The following is a 16050-nucleotide window of genomic DNA, read 5'->3' as shown; positions in this document are numbered from 1 at the left end:
TGATTGTGATATGAACTTAAAATGGTTTATGACTATTTAAATTTTTTTTTTCCCACTAGGCCGCTGGGGGCAAAGAATTCTATCAAAATTTTTTTTGCCTCCCTATATTGAGTAAATATATATATATACATATAGATATATTTATATATGTATGTGTGTATGTATGTAGTGTATGTATGTATATATGTAAGTGTGTGTGTGTGTGTTGTGTGTGTGTGTGTGAATTCATGTTATAGTATATGTGTGTTTGTGTTACCATATTTATATTTTTGTATGCGAACGTATACATCCTGCTTCATTTATTCTCGCTTGCTTATTTAATATTTTTTTTTTTACGCCAATATTCTGTGAATTATAGTTCTATTACCATTATAAGAATATTTATGTTTATTTTTATCAGCTACATTCCTCTATTAATATGTTGTTTCACTGTGTAACTTTTGGAAGCTTTTGTGTGAGGATAACAAATTTGTTATGTGCTTGCACTCTTTTCATCTGAATATATCCTTCTTCTATTGACTCTCGTATTTTCCATTTATTCCCACCGTTTGTTTTATAGCTTCCTCTGTTCCTCCGAAATTCTACTATGCTAACAATTTTCTCATTGTGTCTTTGATATTTATACCCCACTCTTTCTATTTTAACTAGAGTTCTATATAATCATCACACGTATATCTATATCTCTTTACTCTTTATTTTTCTACGCGCTCCGCCACTATAATTTAATATTCGCATGCCTTCCACTATATATTTAGTAAATCGGTCTCACTTCGAAATTTTAATAAATACCCTTGTCTTCAAATATTTCACTTCACTTTGTTCTTTTTGGGACTTTTCTAAATATATATCGACCTAACTATATATAGAACCATACGCTACAAGCTTTCATACCTTAGAATATCTCACAGGGGCCAACCATTTGGTGATCTTTCACGAGGAATTTAAAAATAATTATACATACATATATGCACAACATATACATACATACTTACGTATATATATATATATATATGTATATACACACACATATACACATATTATACACATATAAACACATACTATATATATATATATATATATATATATAATATACACGCACACATATATATACATACACTAACATATATACATATACATATATATAATACACATACATATGTGCATATATGCATACACATACATGTGTGTGTGTGTCTGCGTGCGCGTATGTGTGTATGTGTGTGTTTTTGTGGTGGGGTATAATATCAAGAATCAAGAATCCTCCAAAGTTGACATGTTGTTAAAGAAAAGGGTAGATTTGGAATTAGGACAGTCGTGTACACGTGTTTCTGCCCCAATAGCTGTCATCAGAACGACAATTATCTTAGCCTATAATAGTGATCTGATCAATAAGTATCTGGACTGTTGGCATAATTACGAACCTAAAGCATGCAATGTGAAATCGCTTGGCAAAGATTGACCTTGAACTCTGCTGTGTATGCGCACTAAGTTTTAACGTTCCAGCTCACTTCCGCTGTTTACAGCAGTACTTAGAAGGAAGGTGTGTAGCGTGTGATCGTTGCATTGACTATGACAGAGAAAGTTGTCATGGCGATACCTGCTCAGAGGCCTATGCAAAGTTGCAGAAAGTGTATGGAGGGGAGTGTACGAGTGGTTTAGACGCTTCCAAGATGGCCGAAAACTGTAGATATTGACAAACGTTCTGGGAGACCCTTAATCAGCAGAACTGAGAAAAACATCGCAGATGTGAGGGAAATTCGTCGAATCACCATCCGTGAGTTATCAGAGGATGTGCAGATTAGTTACAGTTCAGTTCAGTTCATTATCACTGAAGATTTGGGCATGAGACGCGTGTCTGCCAAGTTTGTGCCAAAACCGATTTGTCTGACCAAAAAGACACTCGGGTTTCTGTTGCCCAAGGTCTCTTTGATTGTGTCAAGAATGATGAAAACTTTTTGGAAACTTTGCGTAGGCCTCCGAGCAGGTATCACCAAGCTTTTGGCAAAATTTGATGCAGATTCTCCGCTCAACTTTCTCTGTCATGGTCAATGCGACAATCACACACTAGACACGTTCCTTTCAAGCGAGTGTAGTGGAGCTGCAAGTTTTCGAAGCAATAGTCGGCAAATATTCTCGCTGATTTTTGAGATGACCACGTTTGCAGGGGAACTAACCTCTACAGCGATATATGATGTTGGTGTTTTCTGTTCCAAGTAACTATATCTGGTTTCTTAAGTTTGTACTTGGTAGAAGTTTTGAGGAGAATGCCCCACCAATATTCCTTGTGTGTGTGTGTGTATATATATATATATGTGTATTGAGTGCCACAGGTGTTGTTTATATTTATAAAACAAAGTTATAAAGCAACAGTGAGAAAGTAGAATCAGAAGGATACATACGTAATGTACGTACGAGTGTATGTATGTATGTATGTATGTATGTATGTATGTATGTATGTATGTATGTATGTGTGTGTGTGTGTGTGTGTGTGTGTGTGTGTGGTGTGTGTGTGTGTATGTATGCTAGTGTGTATGCATGTAGATATGTAGTCTACGACTGTAGCGAATATTCTTTTCTGATTCATGTAAACTATGTAACATTACACACACACACATATATATATATTTAACAAAGTGGAGTTGTAGGGTACCGCACGAGTGGAATTATATACGAAAGAAGGTTTGAAAATGCAATTTAAAAGATTATTGGTTGTTACAAATTGCTACATTACATATTCAGTCTTTGGTAACAGGGACATGTTAAGGACATAAAAAAGTTCAACAAGTTCCTTAAAATATTGGGCACAAAAGATTACTACATAAATAATCGTTCTCAAGGACATGCTTAAGATAGTTTCCAGAATGAATTGATATTGGTATTGGTATTGTATCTGTATATTCAAATATGCACAGAATATTGGTTGACACAGAGTACTACAATCCATATAAATATACATTCTTTGGTGACAAGAGCATGTTGAGAATATAAAAAGTTTAACAAGCTCATTGAAATATTGGGCACAAAAGATTACAACAAATATATTGTACATTCTCAAGATAATTTCCAGAAGGAATTATTCAAAAAGTTCAGTAAATATTGGTATACACGTACAGAATATTATGAGTTCAAAAAGGTTTACATTATAATAGTAGTGAAGCTAAAACTGACCTGTCCACCATGTTAACGTAAAAGAATATTATCTATTTCAAGGGACACAGTAGGTGTGTTTGGTTGGGGGAAAGGAGGAGTAATGTGGAACTGAAAAGAATTAATCCTTTTTGTCTCTCCTTCAAGTATCAATGATTTAGGGGTCAGGATGGGGTGAGTGTGTGTGTCTTTGTGTGTGTGTGTATATACATATGTGGTGAGAATAGATGTGGCTGTGTGTTTGTAAGATCTGGTAGGATGGTGTGTGTATATGTGTGTCCGTTTGTCAACCGCGTGTGTGGTTTTCTTGGTGTTGTGTGTGTGTGTATGTATGTATGTGTGTGGATGGCATTTGGCATGGTGCTGCGTGTGTATATGTGTGTCTGTATGGAGGTCAGAATGGTGTGAGTGTGTGTGTCTTTGTGTGTGTGTATATATATGTATACATGTGTTTGTGTGTGTGTGGGGGGCTGTTTTTGATTGGTTCCAGGGTCCATTGTGGTGTAAATAGATGTGTGTTATTTAAAGAATCTTTTTGGTAGGATGGTGTGTGTATATGTGTGCCCGTTTGTGTGTGTGTGTGTGTGTGTGGTTATTATTTATTAGTGCGTTGCGTGTGCGTTAGCGTGTATGTGTTTGTTCGTATGTGTGTCCATGTCTGTTGGGTGTATCTGTGTGGCATGTGTGTGTATATGCGTTTTGCGTGTGTTGGTATCGAGTATGTGTTTGTGTGTGTGCGTATATATGGTGTGGGTGTATGTGTCTTTGTGTGTGTATATATATGTATACATGTGTTTGTGTGTGTGGGGGGGCTGATTTTGTATGGTCCCTGGGTCCATTGTGGTGTAAATAGATGTGTGTTTTTTTTAGAAATTTGGTAGGATGGTGTGTGTATATGTGTGCCCGTTTGTCAACCGTGTGTGTGATTGTCTTGGTGTTGCGTGTGTGTGTGTGTGTGTATGTATGTATGTGTGTGGATGGCATTTGGCACATATATATATATATATATGTATATATATGAATATTTATATATATACATATACATACGTATGTATGGTTAACTGTAGGTACATGTATGAGCGTGTGCGTTTGTATGCATGTACACGCACACACAAAAGGACAGATATCATGAAAAGAAAAAAATATCAAGACAACTTCATTATCAGTAACCGCAAAAAGAACAACAATAATAACAATGACAACAGCAATTCTCGTGCTAGTCGTGATACATAACAGCCTCTGGCATAACTTCCAGCCATCTCTCGTATAATCCTCCAAAAAAATTTTGCTTCTGATTTTTTACATTCTCCACCTTCATATCATCATCATCATCATCATCATCATCATCATCGTCATCGTCGTCGTCATCCTTATCATCATCATCTCCGTCGTCGTCGTCATCATCGTCATCATCAACATCATCACCACCACCACATTACTTCCAAAGTCACTAGCACGACACAACCATCATGACCATCATCACCACCACCAAAGCTGGCGCCGCCACAGGCATGTACGACGACGACGACGACGACCACCACCACCAATACCGCCACCGCAAATTATTCGTAGCTCGAAGCATCGTCTAATCAACAGCGCAACCACAACAGCCTTTGAGGCTGTGAATCTATGCTCTACTGTTATTGATGCGGCACCATCTCTATCTATCTACCCCTTCCGATATGACATTACACCCGACACCCCGACACCATCTTTTCACTCGATATCACATTGAACCCAACACTATATTACACCCGATACATCCTCCTGACCACTACGCCCGACAGAAGCAGCAGCTCCACCACCACCACCACCACCACCACCACCACCACCATCACCAATAACATCAGTAATACAACCACCGCCGCAACCACTATTACCATCGCCCCCGACGCTTCAACACCTCGTCACGATACAACGCATCATCGTCACGTCCATAATACCCATCTCGTAATCACTCCGGCAACACATTACGCCTGACATAAGAACATATTCGCCGCCACAACATCCACGATATCACAACATACCTGACAACCAACCGCCATCACCATATCGATAAAAGATACTATCTTTTATCTCTGACTTGTTTCAGCAATTAGACTGCCGCCATGCTGGAGCACGGCCTTGATGAATTTTAGTCAAACGAATCGAACCCAGTACATATTTTTCTTTTTTCTTTAAGCTGGTACTTATCCTATCGGTGTCTTTTGCCGAACTGCTAAGTTACAGGGACATAAACACACCAACAACGGTTGTCAAACAGTGGTGAGAAACAAACACGGATACGGACACATGCACACACATATGTATTCGACGGGCTTCTTTCAATTTCCGCGTACCAAACCCACTCACAAGGCTTTGATCAGTCCGAGGCTAAAATAATAGAAGACACTTGACTAAGGTGTCACGTAGTGGGACTGAACCCGGAAACATGTGGTTCGGAAGCAAACTTCTTACGAAACAACCACGTCTGCGCCTATACCACACAGCCACCCCTGCATGACTTTGCTATCATATAAGCTCGCCCCGCTGTCAGAACATCCCTTAACCATCACATCACTTTTCTATCATTTCATCCAACCCTCGTCACTGCATTTCATTGTGAAATTGCAAGGAATAATTAAATATGACTTACCCTGAGCCCTTTTCTGAAAGTCTCTTCTCCCAAGAAAAACTTCATCATACGTATGACGGAGGCACCCTATAAAAGATGAAAAATCATTTTAAAATAGATTTACAAATTCAGTTTAGTTTGTTACTAGCAGTATTGCCCGGCGTTGCTCGGGTTTGTAAGGGAAATAACTATAAAGCACTTTTAGAGAGTTATAGCCAAAAAATAGCAAAAAAATGATGGTAAATTTTTTTTGATAGTTAAAAAGGCCGAGTTGCGTCCCCTACACCATCTGCGGTTTGTGTTTCTGATTCTCGACCCCATGTCGAATTTATCGATTTTTTTCAGAACTGGGGGAACTTTTCAAAATTTTCGCTGCGTTAGTTTTGAATTATGACATTGGGCTATGTATGTGTCAAGTTTCATCAGAATCGGTTGAAAGCCGTGGTCAGGGTGAGGGTACAAGCAAACAGACACACAGAAACACGCACAGACAAACTGCCGTTTATATAGAGAGAGATGATGCGAAGAAGCGAATACGTCTTCGAAGAGAAATAAGAAAAGTTTGAGTGACCTCTGGTTTATTTCTATTAGAAAATTTAGTTTTTTTTTGCGTATGTCATTCAGTATATCAGCTTGTTTTAAGAGCGACAACACCACCGCCACCAGTACTACCACGACCATGTCCCCCTACCACCAACAACAGTGGAGGCTCAATGGCCCAGTGGTTAGGGCAGCGGACTCGCGGTCGTAAGAACGCGGTTTCGATTCCCAGACCGGGCATTGTGAGTGTTTATTTAGCAAATACACCTAAGCTCCACGAAGCTCCGGCAGGGTGGGGTGGGGTGTGAACCCCGCTTTACTCTTTTACCACAACTTTCTCTTACACTTTCTTCCTACTTCTGCTACAAAGCAGAGGAACCATGGTGTAATCCACTATGGTGTGGTAGACTTTCAGACCCTAGTCTAGATTGCGAATCCTCTGTATCCCAGGAAGGTTCAGCTCTCCACCCGTTAAAAAAAAGCCACCGTTTAAGGAATGAGGATAACAACGTAGGAGTCTATCGCGTGTGATCGGTGGATCTTCAAGTTGCCACACGCATTCTTGGTAGCTTAGAGTAGGCTCGAATTAGGGATTATTCTTTGTGGTCAATGGCGTGTGTCCTGATTGGAAGAAGAAGAAGAAGAAGAAGAAGAAGAAGAAGAAGAAGAAGAAGAAGAAGAAGAAGAAGAAGAAGAAGAAGAAGAAGAAGAAGAAGAAGAAGAAGAAGAAGACAACAACAACAACAAAACAAGTGACAACAATAACTTCAAAAATCATTACTTTTGCATAAGATATACTGTCGAATATTTCTTGTATTTCATCTGGGTTATTCACAGTTTCGTAGACTGGATGAGATGAAGCTAAGCCATCTGTCTCCATGACACCTTGCAGTTCATTGAAAATAAATTGTTGGAACTGTAAATAGAAAACAGATACTGGCGTTAGATTTATCAAAACCGTAAATCCTCGAATATAATCCGCATTTTTTCCCCAAAATTTAAAGGTCAAAATCCCTCGTACTATATACGAGGTTTAAAAATGAAAAATATTTTCTAAGCAATGTCCGAGTCTCTATTTGCTGCCCAGCAATGTTTATTCAGACGCATTTTGTGATGTCGGGCGCGAAAATACGTTAAGCTAAGCCTAAAAGCAACGAAGTCATAAAAGAATCATCCATAACTTGCAGTAAGCAACATTTATTAAAATAAAAGTATTCAGAACACAGAATAACATATAGCAAAAACAATTTGCAAACATATTTACATTCGCATATAACTGGTAAGAACATTACCATTATTGTATCACGCATGCACGGAAGTGTTTATTCGACTAGGTGCTACTGGTTTAATTACGCACGACTCAAGTTAGAGAAGAGGTGCGTATTATACTCAAGGTTTAGGTTTTTCAGAGGTACAGCCCCCTAAACACCCCCTGCGTATTATACTCAAGGGCGGACTATACTCGAGGATTTACGGTATGTTTAATTATACTTTGTAACATGACTTTTGTCCGTGGGTAGCAACTGTTATTTCCTATTCTTTTACCCCTAGAAAGTTTTTAAAATGGCTAATATTTCCTTCTAACATTGTTTTTTCTTACATTTATTCAACACCCCGCCCAAATCCTTTTCAACATAGCTATGATGTTCCCCCATTACTCTTGCTCATGAGCAGAGCTGCGCATATTGTCAGCTACTAAGGGACATGCTCAAGTGGCTATGGTTAAATAACTGACAAGCAAATCTGTGGTATCGAGCAGAATATTTGCTACAACAATATCCCTGCTTCAGCAACTTAGCACTGAATCTCTGAAACGTAATGGAAAATAGATCAGTTTTAAAACATTGATGTCCGGGTCAATAAAAGCAAAGTTTGAAGGGAATAGTAGTCATTTCCTTTGATTTCTAGATGGAAGCTAATCTTAAAGACTCCGCCGGTTACGACGACGAGGGTCCCAGCTGATACGATCAACGGAACAGCTTGTTCGTGAAATTAACGTGCAAATGGCTGAGCATTCCAGACACGTGTACCCTTAACGTAGTTCTCGGGGATAATCAGCGTGACACAGAGAGTGACAAGGCTGACCCTTTGAAATACAAGTACAACTCATTTTTGCCAGCTGAGTGGACTGGAGCAACGTGAAATAAAGTGTCTTGCTCAAGGACACAACGCGTCGCCGGGAATCGAACTCACAACCTTACGATCATGAGCCGAATGCCCTAACCACTAAGCCACGCGCCCTCACTATATGGAAGCTAATAGAAAAGAGCACTTACTGACCAAAGACAAAAAAAAGAAAGAAAAAAAATTTGTTACACAATGTTATCGGTTTATTTCGACCAGGCATACGAATAACTAATTTATAGTTTATAAGAAAGGATTACAGTCGATGGAACTACTTGTGATTCTTCCAGGTTAGGTGACTACTGGGTAGATTAACAGCTCTGTCGCCTTAGATCAGAGGGCAAAACAAATCCGTTTAACTCGAGCAATAGATGCTCTTTGCTTCTTTTAGAGACTGAGCTTTCTAGTCAAGACACTCCCAGGGATGCTGGAATGCACTCTGAACTACATCAGGACATGAAGAATAAGATATTTTTCATATAGAAAGAGTGGCACTTCCACGAGTGACGTAGCTAAAATATATACCGCACGGGGTAGCCCATGTGTTTGCCACCCCGGGCTCCCAAGCCTGTATAGATATCATTACCAAGTCGTATAGATTCACAGGACTCGGCGGCGATCTGGCAGAAACGTTAGCACGCCGGGCGAAATGCTTAGCGGTATTTCGTCAGCCGCTGCGTTCTGAGTTCAAATTCCGCCGAGGTCGACTTTGCCTTTCATCCTTTCGGGGTTGATAAATTAAGTACCAGTTACGCACTAAGGTCGATGTAATCGACTTAATCCGTTTGTCTGTCCTTGTTTGTCCTCTCTGTGTTTAGCCCCATGTGGGTAGTAAAGAAATAGGTATTTCGTCGGCCGTTACGTTCTGAGTTCAAATTCCGTCGAGGTCGACTTTGCCTTTCATCCTTTCGGGGTTGATAAATTAAGTACCAGTTGCGTACTAGGTTTGATCCAATCGACTAGCCCCCTCCCACAAAATTTTGAACCTTGTGCCTTGAGTAGAAAAGAATAGATTCACAGAGCCAGTTTCCCGGTTTAAGTGACGTACTCTTCACCTAGATGTGAGGCCGGTCCGCCGCAGGATTATTCATTTTTGTCAGCTGAGTGAAGTGATTTGATCACATTCGTTGTGCACCAACTCAGACATTGGGAAATTATATTGCAATGACTTTTAAGTCATCGAAGATGGTGGCTGGCCAACGATACATTTCTTATTTAGAATTTCGTCATACGCAGAGAAAGCGTGACCGAGTGATTAAAGAATTCGTTTTGTAATCAAGTATTTCCTGGTTTTCTCCAAATGTACGACACGCATATGAATTAAATTGACCATCTCTCTTACAAAACACTGTATTATATATATATATATATATATATATATATATATATATATATATATATATATATATATATATATATATATATATATATATATTATATATATACGAGGGACGTTCAATAAGTAATGCCTCTGACCCACTTGCAGTTGTTTGATCTAGCTGAAGTTTTGCATGTGCAATCAATTATATCTCTATAGAGTAAGTGCCAAATTACAGCTCTGAATTAATTGTGGTTTCTGATTTACAGGTGTTTGAACCGAGTTAAGTGTGAAATGGAGCCTGTTGAGTGTCGAGCAGTGATCCGGTTTTTGTATTTGAAAGGACGCACACCATGGGAGACTTTTGATGAAATGAAAGTAACTTATGGTGATGATGCCCCATCATATGACCTTGTAAAACGCTGGCATCGTGAATTCAAACATGGTCGGAACTCTGTGGAAACAGCTCCCAGATCTGGTCGCCCCCTTCTGCCATTGATGAGGCATCTGTCCGTCAAGTTGAGGCTGCCATTTTGGAAGATCGACGCATAATTATTCGCCAAATAGCCCATGAGGTCAAGATTAGTACCGGGTCTGTGGAAACTATCATTCATGACCATTTGCATATGCAAAAGGTGTCTGACAGATGGATTCCCAGGTTGCTCACGCCTTTCCAGAAGCAAGAACGCGTCGAGTGCTCGAGGGTGAATTTGGAGATGTGCCAAGAAGATGAGTCAAAATTTTTCAAAAGACTGATTACACAGGATGAAACCTGGGTCCATCAAGATGATCCAGAGACCAAAGCCCAGTTAATGCAGTGGAAGCACCGTGACTCACCCCCTCCAAAGAAGGCAAGGGTGCAGCCCTCCGCTAGCAAGGTCATTCTCACAGTCTTCTGGGACCAGGACGGAGTAGTGATGACAGATTTCCTGGCAAAGGGTACCACAATTGCAGGAGCCTATTATGCTTCACTTTTGAGGAAATTAAGAGAAGTTATCAAAATCAAGAGGCGGGGCAGAAGCACAGGCGTATGGCTATGAACTCCTCCCCACCCCCTACTTTCCTGACCTTGCACCCTCTGATTTTCACCTCTTCTCAATCATGAAGTTGTTTTTGAAAGGAAAGCGTTTCCCAGATGATGCAGCCTTGATTTCTGAAGTCACGTTGAGGTTGGAGGACCAAGCTGGGTTCTTCTACAAAAACGGTCTCCAGAGCCGCATCAAACGATGGGAGAAATGCGTAACTCTGGGTGGTTCTTATGTAGAAAAAGACTAATAACTGTGCCAAGTTTCGTTGCTCTACTGCTATGGGAAGTGGGTCAGGGGCATTACTTATTGAACGCCCCTCGTATATATATATATAATATATATATATATTATATATATATATATATATATATATATATATATGTATATACATATATTATTGATTTTGAAGAGGCTGAAAAGGAAGTCAGTATTGATGTAAAGGAATGGAACTGTAACGAAAGTATCACAAGGTAAGTTTTGTTCGACGAATCGATTTTATTTGGTAATTCGTCACCGAAACACAAGTGCGCAGACACAGACACAAACTCACATACGTGCACGCATACATACATACATACATACATACATACATACATACATACATACATACATACATACATACATACATACATACATAAATACTTAGGCGTAGCTGCATACATATGTATGTATGTATGTGCACATAGATTTCTCTCTCTATCTATATGTATGTTTGTATGTATATCTGTATGTCTGTATGTATGTAAGTATGTATCTATCTATCTGCTTACACACATTAAAGTACAAACACGTTTACATATAAACATTCACACACACACACACACACACACACATATATATATATAACTGTACGAATCATAAAACAAAAATACATATTTATTATCGTACTTACTCCGTCTCTTCACGCCAAGGTCATCGTGCCTTTTATCCTTTTGGAAATTGATACAATAAGTATCAGACAATGTACTAGATCGATATAAAATATTGGAGAATGTGCCCCAGTATGGCGCCAGTCCAATGAATAGATCAATATACGAATAAAGGAATTGAAAATAGTGTTGTGGAGACGAAGATTCATACTTACCATCTTCCATTTGGGATAGACAAAGTTGACTCCCATATATTCCACATAACTGGCAAATCCTTCGTTAAGCCAAAGATCATCCCACCAACGAGGGGTCACCAGGTTACCAAACCACTTTAAAGATAGAGAAAGACAAATAATAACAATTATACATACATATGTAAATACACTCAGAACACTCGCACTCATATATATATATATAGTGTGAGAATTTACAAAAAAAACCCCCCACTAAGGCCAGTGTGTAAACCATGAGTTGAGACCGAGTCTCAAAGTCATGGTTGTCACTGCAGAGCCTGCGTAGAAGGAGGAATTGGAAATAGGGAATGGAGAGTTTGGTGTGTTTAGGGTGGGAGGAGGAGAAGTTGAGGTTTGTGTGTTTGCAGTAGATGGAGGTGGTGAGAGTGGAGTGATGAATGCTGACCGAAATGTCGGGAAAGGCGACTGAGGTGTCGGAAATAGTGCAGGAGAAGTGGAGGGTAGATGGAAAGATTTGTCTAAAAAGAGGAACGAGTCTAGATGTTCGCGGGAGAGTGAGGTCGCACCGATACAGTCGTCAATATAACGACCGTATAGTTCAGGAGTGGGACCAGTGAAACTTCATAGATACTAACAATCTTTTTTAAAATTATATATATATGTATATAATTTTTTTTCAGAATGAGATAAAAAAACAAGGGTGTGAAGATTTTAGAAGATTTATAAATAGGTCTTACAGCTGTTTCCAGGATATTTATTATATCCCTTCATCGGAGACGGTGTTTGAAAATGGTTAAGAAATAGTTAATTTAGATAAGATACGAAATTGAGAGTGAAGTGGAAGAATGAAAATTGATGCGAGATATGCAGGGATATTGCATTTGTAGATCCATTATTTAGCCAGAATAGTATACATATAAGATTCCAATACCTTGTGAGTAAAATCCAATGTATATATATATTGGGATGGATGCAGTCTATTTCTATTGAAACAATGAATAATAATTAATGTAAATCAATTGTTGTTAATCAGTACTTCTCCATTTTCTGTTTTCTTTAAATTTTGATTCTTGATAACCTCATGTTTATCCTTGTATTTACCTATAATTTTATAAGCATAATATGCTTGCATATGTATGTTCATTGTTAAACATAGATAATATACCGGTTGTGTAATGGATACTTCTATTCCTTAGATGGTTATTTTAAACTCTAACTTGATCATATAGAACTGTGATCAAAGATATCCCACCTACCAACATGTTGTTTAAGAGTATATCAACCAATGTTCTTGATTTATTTATAGCGAGGATTTATTAATGCGATAATTCACCGTTTGCATAGTTTCTAGTCGCCAATTAATATTTCAAAATTAGCTTTTTGGACTCTCTCTATATTGCACGAATGGTCTCTGGCGTCCAAGTGCATAAATTCGAGCTATCGCTCGAAAAGGAATAAAAGATAGAAAGAGACGTATGCAATGAAATTAATGATAGAAACACAATCTCTTCAACGTTCGTTTGCCACACTTTTCGGTGTTAGCAGCTTAAAATAAGCTCCCATGTTTCTAATGTTAAAATTACTTGATCCTAACTAACGGATACCTACACTTCCTCCGCAAAATGCTTTTTTTCTGTGGAATGAAAATACAGTTTACCTGATGAGCAAGTTCATGTGAAACGACAACAGCAACCCTTTGCTTGTTCATGATAGAGGATGCCTCCGGATCGTAAAGCATAGCCGTTTCTCTATAGGTTATCAAACCCCAGTTCTCCATGGCACCGGCAGCAAAATCAGGAATTGCAATCATGTCTGAAAAATAAAAGCAAGACAGGTGACCCGTGAAAGGTTAACGTTTATTTATTTATTTTTTATCTTTTGTTTGCTTCACTTATTGGACTACAGGCATTGCTGGGGCACCACCTTTAGAAGTATCAGTGGAACGAATTGACCTCAGTACGTATTTGTTAAGGTCTGGTACATACACTGTCTTTTTTTCGAACTGCAAATTATTAGGATGTAAACAAACCATCACCGGTTGTTAAGCGGCAGTGGGAGACAAACACAAACCCAAAGGCACGCACGCACGCACGCACGCACGCACGCACGCACATACACCCACGCGCTAAGCATTTTGTCCGATGTGCTAACGATTCTGCTTCCTCGCCGCCTTAACAATAATGATAACAATAGAGAGTGTATATATATATATATATATATATATATATATATATATATAATCATCATTATCATCATCATCACGGACTCTCCCGTCGTTAGAGAATCATGACTCCCTTCCTGTGAAAATGGATTAGCCCAACTCGGATAAGTAGCAGGGTGTTTGACTGAAAGGAGAGATAAGAAATACCAGAAAGTCGAAAGGTGTCGTTCGTGAGATCGTGGAGTCGCAGGAAATCGTTGAGAAGTTGTTATAGTTCGTTGAGAGTTGTTTTTGGATTGGTTACCGTAGTAGGCAGAATATTTGGGAATACATTAAGTGGAGACAGCTGATGTCTACCACGTTCTGTGGTGCTATATATCATACTGTATTAGTGCACGACATTAAGGTGATGTATACAGAAATCACATTATAAAAGTGGCGACGAGTGATTCGAAACTTAATGTTGATCGTTAACAAATGCAAAAAATTCGTTAATTTTGGAAGACCTATTAACTGGCATAGTAGAGTTGCAAAAGCAAAAGCAACAGCAACAGCAGTAACAGGAGTTGCACGAACAACTACAACAGCAACAAGTACAACACAATCAGTTGCCTGGAACTGATGTTGAAGTCGGGAAACACCGCGAGTTCGTTTTCGCTAGACGGCGTAGCGAATGCTACAACTGAATTTAGTTGTAACCCAGAAGACAGTATAACGTTTTCGACGTACTTCAGAAGATACGAAGAAATCTTCAAGAAAGAATACAAGCGTTGGACAGACGATGAAAAAGTGAGACTACTGTTACGGAAACTAAATCCTTCAGAACACGAAAAAATGCTGCAATTTTATCTTGCCTAAAAAAACAAGTGAAATTTGTTTCGCGGAGACCTCTCCATAAATCTGTTCTGTAGAAACATAAATGATTGTTCCTCCAGTAAGAATAAGGCGTCAGATGAATTGAAGAAAAAATTTTAAAATACTTTTCCTGAAGTGTTGTCGGATAAATTAGGTTTGTGTACTTAGACTGGAGCATGTTTCCAACTTAAGAAAAACGCAATACCAGTGTTCAAACCAAAAAGAACGGTACCTTTTGCTGTGATAAAACATGTCGATGAAGAATTAGACAGATTAGAGAAAAATGGATTCATCCAAAAAGTGGAATAAGCAAAATGGACAGATCCAATAACAAAATCAGGGTGTTTGCCGATTTTCCCACTGGCTTTAATGAATGTCTATAAACGCGTCACTATACGATATTCCGGAGGATATTTTTGCGAAGTTAAACGGGAGCAAGATGTGTTCAAAACTGGATCTCTCCGATGCGTACCTACAAATTAGAGTGGACGTGGAATGCTCAAAATACCTAATAGTGAATACGCATAATGGACTATATAAATATAGTAGATTACCATTTGGTCTAAAGGTTGCTCCTGCAATTTTTCAACAGGTTATGGATGCAATGTTAGCGAACTGTGGATTCGCAATTCCATACCTGAGTTATATATTAATTAAAAGTGAATCTCGTGATCAGCATGTCCAGCGTGTAAGATGTGTTTGTGAAAAAAATAAGAGATTACGGTTTCACACTGAGTGATGAAAAATGTGAATTTTTCTTCCCTAAAATTAAGTATTTAGGATAAATTATCAACAGGAATAGACGACGACCGGGCCCGTCGGGAGCAGACGCAATTAAGTCTGAGTAAATGCTTACCCAGCATCAGTCATTTTCTCTCTTACTCTTCTTGAATTCTAAAAGCGTGATATTTATCGAACAATCTGAAATTGCCCAGGGCCACGAATTAAGGGGGATCTCAAAAGTGCGGGACAAGTTCCACCCAGAAATGAGAATTAAACGAAACGTTTTGCAAAGGTACAATGTGATAAACAATACAGTTACTTTTTTTCAGTGTTTCGGATGGAATGGAGTGCTTTTTTCTTGTTCGAGGAAAGCGTGTGCAGGCATGGCTGTGTAGTTAAAAAGCTTGTTCCTCTGTGCAGCACCTTGAGCAAGTGTGCTCTACTATACCCTTAGGTCAATCGAAATTTTGCAGAGTG

At 38.8% G+C, this 16050-nt stretch overlaps 1 protein-coding gene across 1 annotated transcript in view; it reads right to left on the bottom strand.

Moving 5' to 3' along the window:
• The window catches only part of LOC115219967 (aminopeptidase N-like), a 208417-nt gene that overhangs the window by 99748 nt on the left and 92619 nt on the right, over positions 1-16050 (bottom strand). The window contains 4 exon segments of the mRNA XM_029790270.2: positions 5783-5848; positions 7083-7217; positions 11856-11969; positions 13492-13646. Of these exon segments, the coding sequence (XP_029646130.2) occupies positions 5783-5848; positions 7083-7217; positions 11856-11969; positions 13492-13646 (470 nt within the window).

This window comes from Octopus sinensis, linkage group LG15 (assembly GCF_006345805.1).
Source record: "Octopus sinensis linkage group LG15, ASM634580v1, whole genome shotgun sequence".
Lineage (NCBI taxonomy): Eukaryota > Metazoa > Mollusca > Cephalopoda > Octopoda > Octopodidae > Octopus > Octopus sinensis.
Note: the sequence above shows the minus strand (reverse complement) of the source record. Positions and strands in the feature narration are given on the sequence as shown.